Source organism: Stegastes partitus, unplaced genomic scaffold (assembly GCF_000690725.1).
Source record: "Stegastes partitus isolate 25-593 unplaced genomic scaffold, Stegastes_partitus-1.0.2 Scaffold18, whole genome shotgun sequence".
Lineage (NCBI taxonomy): Eukaryota > Metazoa > Chordata > Actinopteri > Pomacentridae > Stegastes > Stegastes partitus.
Window position 1 is genome coordinate 1,069,598 of NW_007577749.1, and position 23,016 is coordinate 1,092,613.

The following is a 23,016-nucleotide window of genomic DNA, read 5'->3' on the forward strand; positions in this document are numbered from 1 at the left end:
AAAGAAATCTCAAAGTGCTTTGTAAAATAGGGTTCTACAGCAAAGTAAATGATATTCTTTGCAGTAATTGGTATTAAATTTGAAAATCCAGCTCCTTTACAAAAAACAGTCATTCTTCTACTTCTTTAAAAATGTGTTCTGAGGCTGAAATATTTCTGATGTATCAGAAAATCCCAATCTCCAATCTTATGATTGATTTGCAAGGAAAATCTAGGGTGAAAAAACTAAAATATCTACAAAGTGAAAGAAATTTACCTCATAACGTTTCATGATTAAAAGACAGGCAAATCACGTTTAGACATCTAGGTAAAAAGTCTGCAAAGACATCCAGTAACAGTGGACTTAATAGTGGCTGATAAAATTAACTAACAAATTTTGAATTTATGTATCCTTTGGTAAATAAATACTAAATAGCCAAATGCTTAAGTGTGGGGTAAATTCCTCAGAGACAAAATGTGGTATATCACTACCAGTAAAGTTATTTTCCTTTAGAGCGTTATGTGATTCATGTTTTATAAGTGGAGGATTCTATAACTACAGTTTATTGCTAGTAGAGCATTTCAAAGCATCTCTAAAATTGCATTACCGAATCAAAGCACTGGCTTCTGAAATATCTCTGAGGAACCCACAGAACTATACTTTAAACCACTGTTAATGGAGGTTAAACAGTCAACAAAAAAAGACAAGCTGGATTCTTACAGGAGGGAAAAAGCCAGAAAAGTGGCTAAAAGAGTCTTGCTTGCTGACGGGTCGAACCAACACAGTGCGTCTGTTCAGCTTGTCAGTGCAAGACAGGACCACTCCTCCACAGCTGCCCGAGCTCCGAACACCCTCCTCCATACTGGAGGTGAGGAGAGGGAAGGAGAGGAGAGAGAAAGTGGACGCAGAACAGGACAGAGAAAGCAAGAAGTTACAGGGAGAGGGGGAGAGAACATAATTGCATGTATTCAGATCAAGTAGGAAAAAAGATCAAATGGGAAGAGAAGCCAGACAAGCTTGAAACTTTAGGATGTTTTTGGAAAAATTAAATATAGAGTAAACTGATTAAAACCATAGGAAGCTGCACCGGCATGAACCAGGTGAAATACTGTGGAATGGTCTTATACTATCCAGCACAAAAATGCTGAACCAACAGCTTAATTTTAAGATAAATTGTATATTGAATTGAAAAAGCACAATGTGGAGGCACCTAAAACCCCTGATTTGTGCACAAAACAAATGCTGAGTTCATAGTTTATTTATTTAGTTTAAATTCTTTACTATTTGACAAAACAGCTTGAATTTTGCCCTATCCAGCTCATTTTTACTCAGCGTCAGTATAAGACCATCACAGGAATGAGATTTCATCAGCAAAAGAATGGAGGCCCAGGTCATAGTCTCCTCCAACACACACACAGAAGGGAGCTGTCACCAGATTTCCTTGGCTTGATTATTCAGCCAGTCAGAGTCACTGGAGAGACAGGTGAGTGGTATACTGTGACAGAACACAATGTTTTTGTAATTTTACTCTGTTTTCATTTATGTTTTTGAGGTGTATAGCATATTATACCTGTGCACACCCTGCTCTATAGCCAAACACAGTGCTTTGTTTTATGTCTTTTTTTTTTTTAATTTTTCCTGTCTGTCCAGCATTATCAGAGATGAGGGATTTTGATTAGGAGCAGCAGAATGGCATGGGACAGGATACAGAGGCCTAAGGCTGCCATGGCTGCTCTGGGACAGTCAGTAGCCTCACCACAGCTGTCTCCTTGCACTGCAGAATGAGTCCTTCATAGTGACCAGAGTGCCAGCCCTGCCCTGGCCTGGAGAGACACACAAGGCCAAGCGTAAAATGGGCATCTGGGAATACTTGTGCTATTTCGCTAGCACTGATAATATCTCATTAATGACAACAGTAATTACAAAATTGCAATTAGATTGGTGAGGCTGAGATTCCTATCACCCTTTCAACAGCCTCAAGGCACACATTGAACTTTCTAAATTTTAGATAGCGGTTTAAGATATTAATAAAGATTCAATATGTGTATCAACTTGGAGAAAATATCTTAACATGGTTAACGTGATGCATAGTATTTTACACAGATTTCCATTTATTTTTGGAGGCCTCCGTAAGACGCAGAAAGCACCTGTAAGGCAGAAATCAAAAGAAGTTTACTTGAGGACAAACACAGCAGTTATCAGTCTCAACTTGCAGCACCACAAATACACTGAATCCAGAGTAAATAATAATGCACACATACAAAAATCATGCCAAATCATGCACAACACATGTATGGCAAAATGTTTCACACAGTGAAATGATTCAACACCATCTGCATGTTTTCTTTTACGCCACCCTCTCTTCGTTACTCCCCACGACTGAGAGTTTAGTGGGAGCGGAGTGGGCCTGCTGGTGAGTGTGTGTGTCACTGGGTTTTGTGCATTGTTATCTTGTGTGTGTGTGTGTGTTCTTTCTGTGTGTGCCTATGTGAATATCTCTTTGTAATCTCCCGTCTCAGTTGTAAGAGTGACTAATACATATGGACCCCCCACAGCTCTTCATCTCTCCCATCTCTCTTTTCCCTCTCTTTGCTCCCATCCAGTCATCCTTCGCTCCCAGCTATTTGTGGAACAGCTGGAAAACATCAGCTTCAATTTGTGTGAGCTGCTCCTTGGAGTGAATGAGGGTGAACTGTCACCAGCCGTCCTCTCTCGGGGGGCGTCTGTGTTACAGAGCAGTTAAATGAACACTGTTGCTAGGGAAGACCTGGCTGAAATAAGGATGGGAAGATGCTTCCTAATCTTTTGAACTTCCCACATGACAGCAGACACTCATACAGAATTCAATACCCAATCACCCCATCACCTTTTTGCTTCTATGTCCCGCTTTAACTTCCCTCCTCTGCTCCATGATGAGTGAGCCCCACACCTATGGTGTTCAACGCCCACGTATTTTATATTCCTTGTAGACTCCCTCCCGACCTTTTTTCTTTCCTCCTCCACCTATTTTGATACAGTCAGGGTTACAATTTACCTCCCATACTTGCCCGCCCTATCTAACTTTCCATTCATTTTCCAGCAGTGAGATAGCTATGGCCAGATGAGACATTTTCTCTGTCAAGCTTGATCTAATCTGACCCGCTGCACACAAATAACCTGGGCTTGGTGATGAAATACCTAACAATTATCCATTCAGAATGATTAATATAGACTCCACTCGATGTGGGCTCCCTTGTATATGTGGATGATACAGATTAGAGTGGGCCAGGAGCCCAGAGGTCCTCCACTGTGTCCTAAACAGCCATGACTGTAACCTGGCTTAGATAAATGAGTGCTTCTGCCTGCCAGAACTTTGGTCGGTGAAAGTGAGTTGGGACCATGTTGTTTAACGCACATTAAACTGAAATAACCTAAAAATGAGAAAATTGACTTATTATCTACTTAGGAAAGCATAGAGGTCTACTAAAGAGATTAGGGTTGGCGCTGTCTCAGAAGCAATTGGACACACACCTGTGGAGAACAGAACAGCATTATATATAATGACCCACAGCACCTTCACGCACTAAAAATGTCTTACCCCTGACATCGTCCTGGCTTAGGCTGATACTTTATACTGTACGTAACACATGTGGCCTCACAGAATATAAATTAACCAACTACAGCAGAACAGGCGGTCTGTGAGATGCTTGCAAGACACACGGGTTCAAAGCCAAGACGATCGCCTCAGTCCCTCTCTGACCTGTACTGACATGCTTCGGACTCAGCTAAGGTGATTCTAAAATCTGGCAAATCAGAATCAATATCTATTATCATATCTGGTAAGAGCACTGATTGTTAATGATGGGGTTCAAAACGGGCACGGTCCATCTCCTTTTCACTGTCTGACTTGATCACAGCAGGAGACACTTATAGGAACACATCCACACAGGCACATAGACCCAAAAACACACACTAACACAGTCTGTCTGCAACATGCTGCAGAGTTATGTCGCTGTTTCATTATCTCTTCAGACCGAGACAGGCGCAATTGCCTACTGCTAAGTGGTCTCTTCCCAGCAGTACAGGACATCAGGCACGTACACTGTGTGCACTTGGAGCTGCTGACTCAATCACAGAAGTATGTGATCAAGTCAAGGAGAAAGAAAAATGGGAAAACATAAGGATTCAGATATTGAAAATAAGGCCACTCTCTAATTAATCGGAAGAACATGTGTCTGGGGCATGGAAAAAAATTGAAATCTTTAGTCACATTTTCAGTTTCACCATGGTACAGTATGTGCTTTCATCATTTCAGAAACCAGAGCTAAATTACCCCATTTTGACTGGAACTTGACGTGGGGAGAGATTACCATAAGGATGCAGTGGAACATCGCCCAGTGGTTTTCCTCCCCTAACAACGTGTTAATGTTTCTGTGAATCAATTCAGACACCGCAGGCAGAAAGAAAATGACTGACGGACTGATTGAACTCCCCTGCTCTGTGAGTCAGAGTTGGGCCGGCCCAGAATCTATTCAACGCGTCTATCTAGTCTGTTGGTCCATCTGTCTGTTAGTCTGTGGTCACCGCCACAACAGCTGTCTGGAAAGACGAGGACGCTGAGGTGATAATCCAAAAAATTATATGAGCACAAGTGGGAACAGACGAAGTGGTAGTGGTATTGGTGGTAAAAGTATGTGTGGACACAAGTGTGTGAGTAGACTCTGGGATTCAGAGCACAAGTGTGTGGGGGCAGCAGGGTGACCTGGTGGATAAAAGGACTGCCTCTAAACTGGAGGGTCCCAAGTTTTACAGTTTACCCGCAAATGGTGCTATATAATTTAAACACAACATTATCACCATACCCATTCCTGACTGCTGGAATAAAGTTTTGCAAAAAACATGGACGTATATAAATGCATATGTGTCTTTGATATACATTATGTAAATGTATTCATGTACTAGAAGTCCTCATACCTGCATCGGTAGTGGTCGATGTTGAAGCTGCCCACTTTACATTTGATCTTTGTATAAACATCCTGGACATCTACAGAGGCACTCAGGTCTTCTAGCTCACTGATGACACAGATCTCTAACAGAAACACAAAACACAGACATTTTTATTTATTTATTTTTTTTAGAATGTTTTTACTTTATGATGTGAATCACCACGGAAAGACACATTCACTCAAAAGTCTAATCGTGTATAAATCCTGAGTTTGCATTAGTGTGAATGCCAGGAGTGAGTCCCGCTGTTTTTGTTTCAGCATACTGTATAGCCACCCTTGTACTTGGCAAATAGGCAACACAGCTGAAGTTGGACTTCTGGAGAGGAAGTTACATCTGTGTGTGTGAATTTCATTTCTGTGGGCAAGGACCTGCACTGTAGCCAACCCTGTCTAGGTCTTGCCTTTGGCCCTAATCCAGCTGCTGTGGTCAGTTCCCGTACAGTGGATGTTCAGTGTGTTTTTTAAGCTGGACCAGTGTCAGGCTGATGAAGGTTGAGGCACACAACTGTACACACACACACACACACACACACAAGAAACGTGCGTACCCATACACACTTTGTATGGGTACGCCTGGCTGTATTTCAGTGTTCTGTTTGTGTTTCAGAAGGCAAAGCATCTTCTCAGATGAATATGATATCCAACTGGCCCCAGAACACTCACTCTGTCATAATGAGGAGAGAGAGTGTGAGTGTGTATTTACACAATACTGAACATCCTGTAGACTCCTCTGTGTGTGTGTTCCTGAAGCTGCATGTGCGTGCCTCTGTGCACCTTGTGTGCAAACAAACCCACCCACTGCAGGCAAAGTGAGTAAGCTTCATAGAAGGACTGATTAACTTCGTACTGAACCGAGCCTGTGAGCTTAACTGTTGGGTCTCTCTCATTGTTTCCACTGAGAAAGTCCCACAATCACAGGGCAGCTTGGGAAAATGGACTTCATGCATGTGAAACTATGGTTGTTGTTGTACTGTTGCCTTGTGGTGATTCTGAGAAATGTAGAGGTTCCTAATAGCTTATTAATACTGAAACACAACGCTTGTCGGCGTTATTGTGGATACTGTGTGGAAAAAAACTCTCTAAAATTCTTAGATAGTCAGAAAGTCATAGTCTCCAACACAGTGCTGATATTGATATATGAGTTTTCTAAACCCATGTTGTAGGATTACTGGAAACCCTTAGTCCCTTTGACTCAAATGGTTAATCTTAAAAGAAAGAAAGTGTCCGACTGATTGGTAAGTTAAGGAGCGCTCCTTTAGACTTGTGCTAGAATTTCTACCTCTAATATTCAAACACATAAGACCTTAACATTATACTTGAGAACCAACTTGCCTGAATGGCTGTTTTTCCATTTCTCTGGAAAGACAAAAATCTTATTTCCTTCACAGATGAAAAACATATTACATCATAACAGATTGTCTGCAGCCATATATGAGGCTTACTTATCTCCAGGAATGCATTGGTGATATTATGCACCTAATAAATTGCATACACACATCTCTTGTTTTCAATAAAATGCTTAATGTGTTGCACACAGAAAATCCAGTGGTAAGTTCATCTTGCAACTCAGATGGCACATATTAAGTTCAAATCCAAAGTAATGCCTATTTAGGATGTCTCTAAGTTAAACCATCTCTGTGAGGTCCTCCAAAGCATTCCATTTCCACTATTAAAGACCTTAAGCTGGGCGATCTGGTTGGCAGATGCTAAATATTACAGCCACCAATTAAAGGTAAATCTAGCCTTTCATCGCCCCAGTAAATCTAAAGAGGACAAGAGGCGGTTCGCTTGGGATTCATCACCCATTTATTTATTTGTCTTTTCCCTCCATCCCTCCTTCTTTCCAGCTGCCTTTCCCGTCTGAGTGCTTAACATTTGATGGAGTAAAGAGGTGGGGGGTGATCACTTTAAGTGTTGATACAAGCCTGTAAAAACTCTAAATGTCATTCTGCACTGTTTCACACTTCAAACTGATAAATTTGCATTAAAAACTTGCCCCACTTTCCATCTGAAAATTGACCCTATTGTCTCAGTATATAACATAAATTTCAAATTTAATTGAATAACAAGTAAAGAAGTTATGACTATTCGGACATAGTCATTATTGCTGCTTATGCTGTTTACCCAGTTCTCTTTTGCTTATTATTATTTGAATTGTGCTACAGCTGCCATTAACATAGACAAACATACACAATATATCCTGTTTTTAGATCAGAAAATCATTAACGTGGCATACCTAAGTTTGTATGATCAATCCGCAACATATAGTAAAAAAAAGAAAAAAAAAAAAGATAAAGAGCAGTAGCTATGATGTTGAGGGGAGGGTACCTGTCTTTTTGGCGGTTTGGTCAGGAGCAAACAGTTTGACTGTGACCTTGGGTAACATCCACTGCATCCAAAGGCTGACTTTCCCGCTGTTTCCACCGATGCTGCTGGTCTTCTGCTCCAGAGTCACTGTGTCAGCAAAAGGACCGTCATCTCCAGGAGGCACTGAGTCACCCTAGTAAGCCAAAACAGGATCTGTTTAACTGGGGATGGCAAGATTGTAACAAGTCATAGTCTGAGGCAAAATGTAGCACAACAAAAGCTTGATCACTCTGACATAATTTAGACATTAATGTGATATTTACAAGAGATTTGTTCAATGAATCTAAAATGGAAGATCAGAGAAATGTTCTTTTTTTGGCAATGTCAAGCACTTGAATTAGAATTTGATCGAATTTTCAGTTCAGAGAGACAACGGTTAAACAGATCAAAACCAAATATTACATTTTGTGAAAGAACATGCACGATTAAAAAATCTAGTGTTGAACTCTAATGCCTGTGTTGCGACAGTCTATCTACTTGTGCACATGTGTTCAACCATGTGTTCAGTGAATGTGTATGTTTGAAAGTGTTGTCACTGTGCATGTAGCCATAGCAAAGCAACCACCAACTATTGAGCCTCTTGGTGCATAGATGACATCAGTGTCTGGTAAGCAGAACTTCACACAGAACAGAGCGATGTGGGGGGAAAAGGACCATTGTGCGAAGCTGTCACTGGTGTTAACCCCAAACTAAGCCACCAGCACCCACATGGCCTCCTTTCACTCAACTGCGCCAGGACACACACATCTTGCAGCCTGGGAGAGAATGGGAAGTGAAGACCGGAGGCGGGGGTGGAGGTGGGGGGGGTGAAGCGGAGAGGCAAGCAGGATGCGGTGGAGGAGGCTGCCTTCTGTGAGCTCTCAACTCATTACTAGGGGTTTGGCAAGGCACTGAAGATGACAGCACTGGGGACATTTTTATTTCTCTCGTCCTCTTCCTGGTAAATCTGTTTTGCAAACATGTATCTGTGTGGCTGATTCAGAAAGTGAAAAGGGTGCAAACAAACAATATGGCAATTTGCAGCTTTGGCATCGCAGGGTTTCACTTTTTCCACAGCTTCTCCCATCACACTGTGGTAATAACAGATTTTGTCATGGTTATTGAGCCTGGCTGTGGTTGGCGAGGAGGTTATCAACCATCTCAATTAGAAACCCCGCAGCTGCTAGGCTGATTACAGTGTCTTAAAGAGGATCCAGATGAGGAAACTATGTCCCCTTTCCACAGCTAGGGGGGAGGGATGAGGACCCCACACTAATTTGCAAATTTAATTTAATCACACAGTTGAGGGTGGCTGACAGCAGAGCACAATAACAGCGGATGACAATAATATAAATAAATTAAGGATTATGCTGATTCAAAAATAGATTCAACGTCACAGTGTATGGGGACCACTAGAAACTGATGAGAAGCACGTGTTTCATGCACTAACACTCAAAGTAAGGAAAGTAAAGGAATGCAAAAAAAAAAACTAGAAAAAAAAAAAGACATGAACTTGGCTGGGGGAGATGAGATTTTCAGTGCTATTATTACTATATTACTATTATTATTATTATGGCTATTATCAAATAGCTAGAGACATGTATGGCATATAAGAAATTTTCATACCCATTAAAATGATGAATTCAGACACTGTACACATTACAGAAATACCACAACAACAACACTAAATAACTCTACCTTCAACTAACTACCATTTATTCCAATCAAGTCTCTAGCAGTGCCATTATGTGTTTCCATGGAACCAAACAGTCATGGTAGGTGTGTGTATGAATGTGGATATGTGTCTGGCTTTCTATGTGTGTGTAATAACTGTGACTGGCAGTGAGTAATATGAGCCCAGTTGTAATGGTGTTCAGTCAGTCTCAATGAGAGATATTCTAGTGTCAACTGCCATTTGGGGACTAATTATTGTTGAGATGGAGTCAAAACATAGCAGATTGTGTGTGTATGTGCATGCGTGTGTGTGTGGTTAGGATTGTTTAGTTTATAGTTCTGGCCAGTCGGTAGGATTAGGCTCTGTAATGTCATGTGTGGAAACAGGAGCCAGCCGCTGGTGCTGTGGGAAGCTCAGACCACTGTGTACTGCAGCGTGGTTACGCTGGAGCATCGGACACCCAACTGCTCTTGCTTCCCAGCCAGAATCGCTGCTGTCACTTTAAAAAAAAATCTTATTCTCATACAAACTGATTTTACAAGGGTTAGAGGAAAGAGAAATTATGAGTATTTGACTTGCCATCCTGCCATGTCTGAGTAGTACAAAGTAGGAAAATAAAATTAGCTACATGCATTAGATTTATTATTAGAACTGCTGCGCATCTGAATTTGTGGCCTATTAAAATACCCAAATAAAGAAGAAAGGTTGTCAAAAGAAGTTCATAAAGTGCAATGTTGCACGTTCACAAAAATAATACTGGAGTCAGTATTAAAAACCATACGGCCATACAGTGCTTTTTAAAGCAGATGAAACATTAATGCAACAGAAATAAAAAAATCATTGTAGATTTTTTAAAAAGAACAAAGAAAAAATATACTTTATATCAAAACAAAGATATTTCTAAGAATTTGTAAAAAAGAGGATATTCTGAAAAGGTGCAAACAACATTTGCCAAAGTTGAGGTCACTATTTTTCAGCATCTTATCAAGGTGAGGTCTTGAACAGATGGTAGTGTGGTTTCGGTAGAGGTGGGCTCTGCACGTTCTTGAGCTGCCAGATCGGGGCCCCAAACAATCACACACATTCTAAGAGGGAGCTATTTTCCCACACCTCCGCAAGCCAAGTTGTAAAGTATACAGTTTAATTCCTGGGCCTCTGTCCTATAAACGGGCTGAGGATCCGGGTTTATTTTCTCTGCAGAGTTTGTCTTTGCTCATCAGAGAGACCCAAACATTGGAAGACAACAGCAGGTTGGGAAGTGTCAAAGAAAGATTGAGGAAAAGGATGATTATGAAAGAAGAATGGAAAGAGAGAATGGTTGAGGGACAGGTGGGAGGATGAAGGATGCAGAATACTTGGAAGAAGGCAAGGAAAGACTTTATTGAAAGAAGATGAAGGAAAGACAGACTAGGAAGACACATAATTACAGAAATGGAGAAACCAAAAAACAAAAACAAAAAAAACTGAAACAGAACTGAACATGTCACAGGACCTGACTGTTGATATCCCAGTGAGTCATTATTGCAGGAGGGTATTTTTCTGCATAGTAAATCGTTCTTGTAAATTTTGTAAGAAGTCTGTTTTTGAGGTTGTAGCTGGCTAGTCGGATTTGGAAGGAATGTTGTTCAAGGTATGGTCAGGTTGAGGTGGCTCAGGTATAAGAGAGTATTATGTCAGGTAATATGAGAGAAAAGAGAAATAGAAAGTATGATGAGCGGTGGCACAAGAGACAGGGGAAGAGAAAAAAGACTGATGGGAACCCCTTTAACTAAATAACATGTTACATCAATTAACTGACACTAGTAAAACATTTTTATACGAAATATGAAAGCATAAATATAAAGCTGTGATTCTATAGCTGAAGGGAGAGTACTGTAGAGCTGAGGTTTTAGGGGTGTGACGTGGATGTAGCTGTTGAAGAAGAGGGTGGGGGTTGTTGGGGAGAGACTGTTGCCACTACTGCTGAGATTTATCAAAACAGCTCCTACATTCTTGCTCAATCACCGAGCCTCCCAGAGGACTAAACACTTCTACCAGTGTTTGTACTTAGGTAAACAGTGACAAGTGGGCTGTCAGAGGCCACTGTGGCCTTGTTATAGACGCACTATACCATAGGTCCTAAACTGCCGCGCTGAACTACTGCCTCCTCAAATGACGCAAGAACACACACATGTTGATCACACAGGAACAACTGCAGACACAGATGCACATCGACATATGAAACACTTTTTTTTCCACCAGCATGTACACACTTTATTGCCTCTCAGGGCGGTATGATGGTTGCTCTGTGATCCCCGGGGCCCCACAATGCTGACAGGGGGCTGGTGGTCAAAGAGCATTATATTCTAGGCTAGCTGCCACCGCTTAACAACACAAACACTCATCAACAGTCACCATCTTTTTTTATACATCCTATATTCCTGCTTCACACGAACACACACATATTATCCAACGCCCTGGTGGCTGAGGCCCCAAGGTCACGGACCCCCAGCTTGTCACTGATGCTGCAACTATACCAGGCAGGAGAAAAATGCCTGTCACATTAACTAAGCCTGAGGTAAGCATCACCTAGGGACAAAAGGAAAAATAACATTTGATGCTGCCCTCTAAAAAGAAAAAAAAAAGTGACTGTAATTCTTCCATTGGCTTTAAACAGGCCTACATGGATTGTTGAACTTTATACTTCATTCTCTGAGTTTGATATTTTATTTGAGTGAAATGTAAATACAAGTTATTGTTTTCTCCAAATTAAGAGGCAGGTTTATACTAAATCAAACCTCAGCTTAAAAGAATCAAACAGAGCTTGCAGCCTATCTGGAGTATTTGCTCTGGGTAAGAAAAAATAATGTAAGAAACACTAGCACTGATGAGATTTTTCCAGCTTTAAAAATCCTTCCCAAACAAAACATAATTTTTTTCAGACAAATCGCATGTGTTAGCTCTGACTCAGCTACTCATAACAAAAAAAAAACAAAAAAAAAAAACAATATTTGCACTTAAAATCATAAATCAGCCGCAGAACTATGTATACAACAATGGCTTAAATACCATGTGTTACTGTATGACTCATAACACCTTAGATGAAAAAACAGACAGAGCTGGGTGTTTGCAGGGTGTAGTCTTTAGGTCTCTTATTAATCAAGTAGCACAACATGAAAGGAGCGAAACCAGGAAAATCACTGACTGGCAATGACAAGAAAGTTCAAGAGTAACCGATACTGAACGATGTAATAGAAGAAGGAGCAATAATAGGAGTACGACCAAAAAAAACACCCACAAGTACACACAAATGAATGGCTGAATTAAATAGTAAACCATTTCACAGCAAGAGCACATTAAGTAATGTTCCACGATGCAATAAGGGCAAGTTTTTTTTTTTCCTGATTATGACAAAAGGTTTGCCCAGGTGAAAAATTCTAGTGTCTGACAAAACTAAACTGAATAAATGGACTGTGTGGCTGTGAGAGAAAAACAAACCTCAGTGGGTGAGCCAAAATCTGCAGAGGGGCTGCAGGTGCTGGTATCAGGCAGGGCGGTGCCAGCACTGCTGCGCACTGGGGAGGATGGAGCTGCACCAGCAGGGGGGTCTGGGATGTTGGAAGTCTGACGCAAAATGCCATGTCTCTGGAGACGAGCCCACGTAGAGCTCCAGCTGAGGAGGAGCTCGTACAGCAGTTGGACCTGGAGAGTGACAAAAGCAGAGAAAAGAAAAACAAGAGAACATTAACTCCCAATGCAAGAGCTTGCATCTTGAAGGAATTATACACTTCACATTGATTGGGACCCAATGCCATACGATATAGTCTAATGTAAGCAGAAACTATAATGCGGGCTTCTCATGTCAATCAATTCATTTCTTTCTTAAATCCGAGAGCATGTTCGTCTAGAAAACCCGAGACACACAAAAGAAACAGCTATATGCACAAAAATTGACAATGGTGACACAGCTGAATACACTTTCAATATACAAAGTATACTGTGCCAATTGAGTGCTTTAAAAGATAAACCTAACACACCACAAGTAGTTTTAATATTTGAAACCAGATTCAAATGCATTTTTGCCAAGGTCTGACTCAAACAGCTGCACTGGGGAGTTCTCATGTAGTTCTGACTTCTGAGGCCATTACCATGATTTAGCTTGGCAGCTTTGTAGTTATGTGACACTAAACCTAGTTAAAGTTGAGAGAGAAGGAAAGAGAGAAGAAGGAAATATTAGCCAGAAATGGACCACTATCCATTCTCATTTCTTTCAGTCTCCAACTTAACACACTTTAGGCTCTGTGCTTGTCATTCAGAGAGGCCTCATTTCACAAAAGTGATGTAAAACCTCTGTGTTCATGTTTCTGTTCGATGGGTCATTATTTGAAAGGCACAGCATGCTCATACACGTGCTTCACTGTACAAATTTGTTATCCATAACAACAAAACTTCCAAAGAAACACCCACAGAGGAAAGTTAAGTTGTGTCATCAATTTCCCCTGAAAAACTCACCACGATTAGGAAAAACTGAAAGCTCTCAACTATTTATCATGTGTTCACATTAAAAGAGGCCTTAGCTTTAAACAACAACAAAGCCAAAAACAAGAGTGGAAAACATGAGAGGAAAGCAGGGGAATGTGATGTGATGCTTTCACTTATTCATGCATTCGCTCTGTGTTTTTTAGGAGGGGAAGAGAGGGAAAGAAAGGGAGAAAAGCAACACGCTTTCACAGTGAGCTAATTTCTGGATTTCGAATGCTTCGCTTCTGTAGCCAGCTAACCCCCTCCGCCGAGGGTCCCTCCGACTTAAAGGTGCACAGACATATGAGCATGCACACAAAAAAGATTCCTCAATACTCTAAACACATTTTTACCCTCTGTTGCTCGCTCACCCACATGCACTCCTGTGAGCGTGCGCGCACACACCCATACACACACACACACATACACTGCAGGGAGGCCTTCCACAAATGAGCATAAATCAAATTAAAAGCAGCACAATGCATTACAGCTGGGCCATTTCAAACATGTCCAGGAAGAGCTGCTAACGCCAATCCAGCCGCCGTCCAGGGACAGGGCCAACAGCTGTCTGCCATACCCAGCCGAACTGCACTGCCGGCAGGGGAGGTACAGCGCCATGCTCCCTGCTCTCAGAGTTTGGGGCCTGGAACTCCAACCAAGCACAACAAGGCCTATTGCACTCAGCAGCAGATGTGGAAGAAGACAGTGAAGAATGCTGAGCAGAGGAGAAAGGAGAAGGGGTGTGTACAGTGAGACGGAGATTAAAAAAAATAAAAAAATTGTTACTTGACCTCTGCTAGAGTGTCTTTAATTGAGTCTTATCCCTAATTTTATGATGACTTTTTTAGCAAATCTTTAACTCCTTCCATTCAGCCTCTCGTCGCTGGTGTCATATAAACTTTTGTTTCTCTCACTGTCGTTCCTGCATTGTAATATCGATTGAGGGATTTCTATCCTCTTACAACCTTCCCTCTGCCATTTGCTCCCCCCTATACCTCGTGATATTCCTGCTCAGTGGTAAGCAGGGTCAGTTGGTTCGGCTCAGCTACTGCTGTTAGGTCAGTGGGCAGGTTGGGCCACACACAATAACACAAAAACAAACACACACACTTACATGAGTTCACAACACAGATGCCACATTTCATGAGTTTGGGAAGTGAGCAGAACATTTGGAGGGCTGGGTTCTCCAAAGACCTGTCATCTGCAGATCAGGAGGCCTGCTAGGCTGCAGTAGTACAAACTGGAGACTGAACAGAGGCTTCCACAGTCATTCATAAAAACACACAGATGGAGAAGGACAGGAGAGCCTGCAGATGGCGAGTGTTCGTGTGCTTTTATCGAAGTACAGTTTATATAAAAACTTCACAAAAATGACATGTTGTTGAGTATGTGTGGTAGCTCTGTGTGTATATGTGAACAGATGTGTGTATGCGTGTGCACATGTGTTCAATGAAATGCTATACAGTTATGTATTCAAGGTCAAAGAAAACAGTTGCTGTGTATGTGTGAGTGCTCGTATTGGCTGTTTTCAAGGTGGTCCTGATAAAACAAAAGTACAACTACTAACTCCGTCCTTCTGACAGCCACATGAATCATTCAAACAGACACATAAAATCAGACTGGAGATATATTTGTGCTATAAGAACACGCGCTGTTATGTAAATTTGATTTAAACACCGCTCCAATTAAAAGGTAGTTTACTGTTTAGGTACAGTTTTATTACTTTGACTTTGATCTATGATGTTGAATAACTCATCTGCATCTCTAAGCAGAACATAAAAGACTTTTATGTGTGGGTTTGTATGCTCCATTCTGTGCCAGGATGTGTCATTTGATCTTGAGTGTTTTGCATTAAAATGACATGAACCTGTGCTGAAAAAGCAGTTCAGCTGTTCTCCCATTTTTGCTCCTTTATTTTCAGGCATTTGGTATATGTGTGAGGATGATTATGTGTCTGCATGCTGCTGACACTCTTTACCCCTGCTTATCCCTTATTTTACTCTCAATATTTTCCTTACATGTTCAAACACTTGTTCTTCACTGTCTACCTTAAACATAGTTGGACCCATGCATTCTCAAAAATTCATTTAAAGACATGCGTGTCTATGTATAGAGCAACTTTAACGGATACATTTATTACTTTTTGTGTCTGTATTACCCTTTGATACCTGTAAAAATGTAACACTGTTCACTGGAAGGCTTGACTGTTTCACCCCACTTTCTAAAAATACCTTTGTTTTTGCTATGAAGTAATTCATCACATGTAATGGAAAATCTGATTTAATGTCACAAAAATGTAGCTTTTGAGGCCAGGGAAAGAGAAGAGGCCAAACTTTTCAGTTTTCTTTGTTTACAGTAAATGTATTAATGCCTGAAAATCAGTGTGAAAATAATTTATTGATTCTGAAATTCTAGTTGTCACTCCATCCACCGAATTCCTGCGTAGGTGATACGGAACTGTGCAGTGCTCTGACATCCTCATACACATTCCCACAAATAGCTCTGGTAATTAGAAAGAAGACTACATAGTGTTGCAGGTTTTGTTTCTTTTTTTTTTGTTCTCAAGAGGGTGGACGTCTGACAATGCTGCAGGGAGACTTAAAATTGCATTAGCCCCAACTCAGAAATTTACACAGAAAAGACAGAAAAAGAGGGGAAGTAAGAAGATGAGAGAAAAGAGGAACTACAACAGAAGAGAAGTTTTCATCAAATCCAAAAACTAATAATGACTCATCACATAAACGCAATAAGCCTTTGCCTTTTTGCCAGATGCAGGCACTCCGTTTGAAAGGAAGAACAGAGAAGAAGAAAGAAAAAAAAGAAAAACTTTCCCTCAATAAATGACCAGTTCTCCTCATCTCTGGGAAAGTTTTCACCACCAGCAGATTAAGGCTTTTCATTTGCTTCTGGTACCAATTCCCCTCAATATCACCATGGCTCATCACTGTGGTCGGAGACATTTAACAGTGTGACCACGCAAAAGGTCGCCCCAATTAAGTGTTTACAGAAGAACCTAATTCAATACAGCTAATTCAATTGTGCAAAAACAAAACATGTGTAATGGTACATGTAGATGTGATTATGGTGCAGTAACAGCACAATGAAAAACAATACAAGGACCAAACTGGGAGACAAACATGTTCCATTTTCAATCTGTCCGTATTCATCACACTCTCACTAAAACATAATAACTCACTGTAAAACAATGATGATAAGTCCTGCAGTTCCCCGCTCTCCTTGACTCAGACCTCAAAATGTTTGACCAAAACAAACAAGGCAACACTCTCATGTTTACACTTCTATTTTCATGAATATTATACAAGGTAAGAAGATGAGACAGTCTGTTTACTAAAGTCAATCTATATCAGAAAATCATGCAGCGGCAGGATCTTCCTGCCAGGGTTCGTGCGTTCATATTTCAGAGAAGTTTACAAGGAGATGATTTGTATAAATACACATGTAATTCTAATGACTACTTTGTGAATTTCAGGACTGTCTGGCTGACCTGAGGGTTGGAGCACTTGACATGAACAGGCTGTAGATCAACATGGAGGCAGACTACAAACGAGTGCCTTCCTTCAGAACAGCTCTGCTGCTTATGGGATGTGACAGCCAGCGTGGAGGTGCAGCCCATAGGCTCCAACAGGCTCAGGCTTTGCTGCTGTCCCAGCAATGTGTATATGCTGAACTGACTCAGGCTTATTGTCCATGGGAAGGCATCACCTGGGGGCAGATACAGGAGAAAGAAAGAAAAAGAAATGCATAAAAATTTGGAAACGTGATGAAAAATCGAGAGAAAACTACAACCAGTAGAGACTGAGAGAAGCAAGGAGGATATGAGAGATATTATGTGCTGTGAAAGCAAAGAGCACATGGAAAGTAATTTGAGATTGGGATGAACAGTTCAATAAATAAAGTTCAAATGTGTTTTGGAAAAAGGACTAAAAAGCACAATGGCTTAAAATACCAGATTGATAAGTCAGTAATGTAAATTAGCAAAAAATAGTAAAAACAAACAAACAAATAAATAAATAAATACAATAATTCTTCCACTTACTTTTAAAAATCTAAGTTGTATTTCTTGTGGTATTTATAAAAATAAAAAATTCAAGGAGACAGAAAAATGGTGGTAACCCTCTGTGCTGCCTAATGGTTCTAGCACAGGCACATACAGTAATACTGGGGAATACTCACCTCTTCTCTTGTTCAAGTCTGCTCTTAGGTCCCTACCATAACAGTTTCACATTAGATGTATAGAAGAGGCTGTTGTTGTTGTTGTTGTATAAAACTGTGAAGCTGTGTAGAATTCCTGTGCTATATTTAGGAAATCCAAGCTGTAGTTTTGCTGGTGAACCGAGATGGTAGACTATTTCTAATTTGGAAATGTTTATATTTTGTTTAACTCAGACTTCAGATTTAGTAGGGGCACTTCTAGACCTTTAGCAACCCACTTAAATTATCATTAGATAGATAGTGCCTGGCCTCAGACACACAAAATCCAAGTTAATTACTGTACATGGGAAGGAAAATCCTCTCGGAAAAGAAGAAAAAAAAAAAGCTTGAAGACATAGTATCTGGTCTCTATAATAACCTTCTATACCCAATAAGCAGGCAGAGGATCCCACCAAAACCCAAATTAAATGAAGGTCTATTCAAAATTTGTGGGGACAAGATGGCATGCTGGAGTGCTTAAACCTATTACTTGCTGACTCTAGTACAACAGTCTTACGGAGAAGAGGAACATGTTCCCTCGCACAGGGCTATGAAGAGCACATTTCCCATGTGCCGTGGGCAGGATGCTTTGATCCAGAGCATTGAAAATGAGAGGTGAAGAGCTTTTCAAAGGGTAGGAATGAATTACTAAAAGCACGGGTTGTTAATTTTCACTGCAACACTGACAAGGCAGCTGATGTCACTGTTTTCGCTGTCGTTTTTCTTTCTCCTCCGTTTTTGAAATCTGTATGCCCAATGCTGATGTCATTGAAAAGTTGAGAGAAAAAAGGAGGGTGCCCCCTCCTTTTTTCTTCTTTTAAAGAAAAAACACAGCTCCACCAACTAAGTGTTGCTTGTGTCAACTCTACCAGGTGTGCACACCACATGTTTAAGATCTATCTCTCAAAGTCGCTCTACTTAAGTTTGTTTGTCTTTTGTCATGGTAAATGAGTAGTAGTGGGTCAAAGGTTTGTTCGGTGTTGAAAAGGCCATAATGATGATGAATTCACATTAGATAGCCTATTACTATTATGAAACCATTCATTTCAATCATTAATAAAAGATATTTCAAAACTTAATTAGTTAAGTAAAAAACATGTTCCCACCCATTGGAAGTTAGTTTCCAAGACTCCCATATTTACCTATGCACCTATCACCATCATTGTTTCTCATTTAAACGTTCAAATCAATCTTTTTGACATCAGGTCATTTGGTGGTCTTACTGTGTGTCTGGGTCTTTGTTTGTCTTCAGGCATTTCAGTCATACTAATTAAAGTTTAGATGCAATATGAAAATCTACCTTCCTCCAAGATGGGCTTAGAGACCACAAAGGGGAGCTCCTGCAGCGGTTCCATGTACTTGTGCCCAGCACTGAGGACATTAATGTGGGGCAGGCATATTACCAGAGTCCCCGGCATGGAGGCCTGGTTGTGGTACCAGCTGCGGACAGTGCCGGGAATGTCACCACAGATGATGGTGCTGGGAGAGGGGAGGCTGTCATTAGGCAGGAACACACAGCATGACTGCAGCTCCAACTGGAAAAGAGAGAAAAAAATAGGAGACACATGAAATCATGTTAACCATTTCAGCGCCATTTGATCATTAAGCGCACACCTGTCTCAACTGCCCTAAAAAATTCTCAGTGAACTGTCCAAATGTTCAAGGGTCACTGCTTTGAGGCAACATTTATGGACTGGGACTGCAATGGAAAGGACCTAAGAAAAAGTGTGTGCTAAATTCTGGGTGTTGCTGGAAAAGCCTGAACATGCTTAATAAAACTTTCCTTGATTTAAAAAAGAGAAACAGTCCATCCCAGATTTAGTCATGCATGCTGTTTTGCTTGATGTTGATGATAAACTAAACTTTGTGCAACATATGATAGGGCAATTACTATATATGCTATATGTTTTAGTTCTGCTTTCAACAGAGGAATTATCCTTCAAAAACTTTTTAAAGCAGAATTTGAGACTTTGGATGCTCTTTTAAAAACAACGGGAAATTCCCTATCTAGGAAACAGAACACTTTTTACAACTTTGGGGACTTTTGACAGTTACATCTTGAACTTAAATCATTTCTGAAGTCTTTTTTTAAAGGATTTGAGACCAATTCCAGATGCATTATGTCACACATATTTCAGTTAACAAAAAAAAAGAAGAAAATTTACAAGCCACAAGGTCAGTAACCAGTAGCCAGTAAGTGGACAAGTGCTCTAAACCTTTGTGAGCCTTAACATTGCTTTGTCTTTTTCCATTACACTGGGGCTCCACTGATTTAAAAGACCAGTTAACAGAAAGGAAAGGAGTACAGGGTCCAGGGGGCAAACAGCAGGTGCTACCAGACACTTGTGCGTATGGGTCTGTCTCAGTCAGAGAAACTCGTGTCTGCTGTAAAGAGCACCTTGGTTTAATGAGAACGCACTGTTACAGTGAAATACATGCTGTGTTTGGTCCATAAAGTGCACACACACATAAACATGCACTGATTAACTGTACATATGTACTTGTACAGCTTTTTTCACATGCACAAATGTTGGAGTTCCTCTGACAGGCCTGTATGTGGAGGCCAGTTCATTTGCCTTCACAGGAGTCGAGAGAGGGCAAGAACAGCAAAGATGGAGAAAAAGACTGAAAGAGAGATTGAGAGGAGGAGAGCAAGAGAGAAAGAAAGAGAGGGGAAGATATGGTTACACATTCATCTCACGCTGCTTCCTCTTTTGATTACTCTTCAAAGAGGGGTTTGAAATCGGAACACTTTTGCATACTGACACATAAGGCTTTGACTTTTTTAAGAGCTGGCACGCACGGAGAAAATTCATTGACACTGCCTGGTCTGGTGCAGATCTTAGCAGGGTTAAGCTGTAAAGCAGGCAGACACACGGAAACTGCCGGGTTAAACACCGTGGCTCTGGTCTGTACTTTGAGGTCACTGCCTGAAGATAATGCTCTCCTGCTGGACATCTTGGTTTAGTCATACACGTTATTACATATTAGCTCTTCTTCTGTTTGGGCTTTTTTTTTTCTTTCGCAACCATCAAAATGTGTTTAGAACTGGCTAATGGGTGTGCCTGTATGAAGGACAAGGACACAGTATGGGGAAATCAGGAGCATTGGAAATCATCTATTCAGTAATCTATTCTGTATCAAATACTATTTGTCTAAATACAATTTCAAAAAATCTTATCCTCAAAATTGTTTCCTTTTTTGCCATGGATTAAATGACTAATCATTTCAGGACTAATGTTATGCAGAACTAAGTTTAAATGTAGTTCTAAGGTATGCATGGAAATGTATATCTGAGTATATATATGCAGTAACTCTATAAATGTCAGAGATAAAGATGCATACAAAGTTCAACCATAATAAACAGAATGTAATTTAATGCTTAAACATTTGCTCTTTCAAATGGGTCATTTCAGACAGCTATACCACCAGGCAGACTAACGGTAATGCCCAATTACAGCTACCTCAATTATTTTAGTTCCCACACTGTGTCTGATGGTTGACTAAATCTGTCATCATATATCAAACTTTGGGAGTCAAACTTTTATACATAATCACTGCCAAATATTAAACAACAAAATAAATCCTCACTGATGAAAGTTCACCCTGATTAAATATTGAAGGAAATGGCACTTGAGAATTCTTTATTACACCAGATACCTCATTTTATACAAAATATTTTACTAGCAATTATGAGATTTTTATTTAATAACAGTTAAATATGAAGTAGATCTTTGTTTATAACTACATAGAGAAAGAAGTTGCGTGACGTATAACTGGTTTGCTGCACTATTGCAAAAATCTAAGCAAAGAAAAAGAGAGCCAAGTCGTGGCACAAGAGGATGTATCCATAACAATAGTGGGGTAGACAAAAATGGGCAACTACTGCATTAATTTACTCCATAATCGGTGGTGAGTGTGTACAATAAAGCATACTGTAACACTGCTTCGTGGTGTTTGCATTTGTCTTTACAATGCTTTTGGGTTGTTCCCCATGGCAACACAAAACCAAAGATGATGTCAAGTGTATGGCAGCGGCAGCCTCACCACATCACACAGCGAAATACTAACAATAATCAGATAACATCTCACAGATGACAACAGAGGAAAAAGTCAGACAATTGAATGGCATTCAGTGGGCATAGCGACCACTGTTTCTGGATGTTTACACTATAGCAAAAAGACTCAAAATGCTTCAAAGGGCCTAAGTATGTAATGGAAAAGAAAATGGTATGTCAGTCCTAAATCTGGGTGATACTAAATTAATCTTCGGTTGGCTTTTTTTCCCTCCTTTTTCCCCCTATTGGTGACAGCTAATAAAAGCCACAAAAACACAGAAACAAACATATTGTAATTCACAATGGCAACAGAACACAAGTTCATCTGAGGGTGGTGATTAAAGCTACATTTGCTTTTCCCTTGACTGAGGGAGTTAAGGTCAACGGGGTAGATAAGAACAACAACAGTGACCTGGGTATTCGACACGCTGGGGACCAAATTCTGGCCCTGCTGAAGAATATCTGACTCCAAATCACACAGTTGCTCGAATGAGGATAACGGCACAGAAAGACAAGGAAAACAATGCCACAGCAAGTCGATGAATAGCTGCACCGGTAGACAAATATCTTGCCAGGGTCTGGATTACATTTCGCTGAAGTCTGTGGGGCCAAAGAGTCCAAGAACAAACTTCTTATTGTAATCCATACCTACTCCAGAAGGCAACACAGTCACTTGCTGGAGTTGTATCCAAGATAAATATAGTAAACAAGTACAGTAAGATCAAAATATAATGAAAACTACAAAGTGTTCAAAGAGAGCATGCGTCTGCCAAAGCTGCACAATGGTCTAAATTTGTTATTTTAATGGCAGAAAATGTTTAGGAATGTTCTGACTTTATCTGGATCTGGAGTAAAATAAACATTGTGACAGACAATCAAGGGATAAATGTGCCAGATTTTGAAAAAGTACAACAGTTCAAGAGAGAACGAGATATTCAGAGGTTATTCTTAGAAAATCCTATTTTAGTTTAGTTTAGTCACTTGTTCCATGAGCCAGAAACAAATGGAACCAAAACGAAAACCTCCTTGGAAGAGATAATGAGACAGACTACATACCTCATCCTCGGGTGCAGAATTCATTTCCTTGTGGCATGCACCTAAAATACCTGCCACATGGATTATCATCATGTTAAGGCAATAAAAAGCTGGTCCTCAATTAACACCTCATGAAACTAAGAAAACAGGAATGTTCAATTCAACTCAAATACAGTAATGTTGAGGGAGACAACTGCTTTCTCTAATGGTCATTTAAACCATATCA

The 23,016-nt window shown here is 40.4% G+C and overlaps 1 protein-coding gene across 1 annotated transcript in view; it reads right to left on the bottom strand.

Annotated features, from left to right (window-relative positions):
* vps13b (vacuolar protein sorting 13 homolog B) overlaps positions 1-23,016 on the bottom strand; it is a 324,549-nt gene that overhangs the window by 140,569 nt on the left and 160,964 nt on the right. The window contains exons 23-28 of the mRNA XM_008292112.1: positions 18,998-19,232; positions 16,991-17,208; positions 12,463-12,666; positions 7,293-7,464; positions 4,933-5,047; positions 1,736-1,802 (exon numbers count right to left, since the gene is read on the bottom strand). Of these exons, the coding sequence (XP_008290334.1) occupies positions 1,736-1,802; positions 4,933-5,047; positions 7,293-7,464; positions 12,463-12,666; positions 16,991-17,208; positions 18,998-19,232 (1,011 nt within the window). The remainder of the gene's footprint in view (positions 1-1,735; positions 1,803-4,932; positions 5,048-7,292; positions 7,465-12,462; positions 12,667-16,990; positions 17,209-18,997; positions 19,233-23,016) is intronic.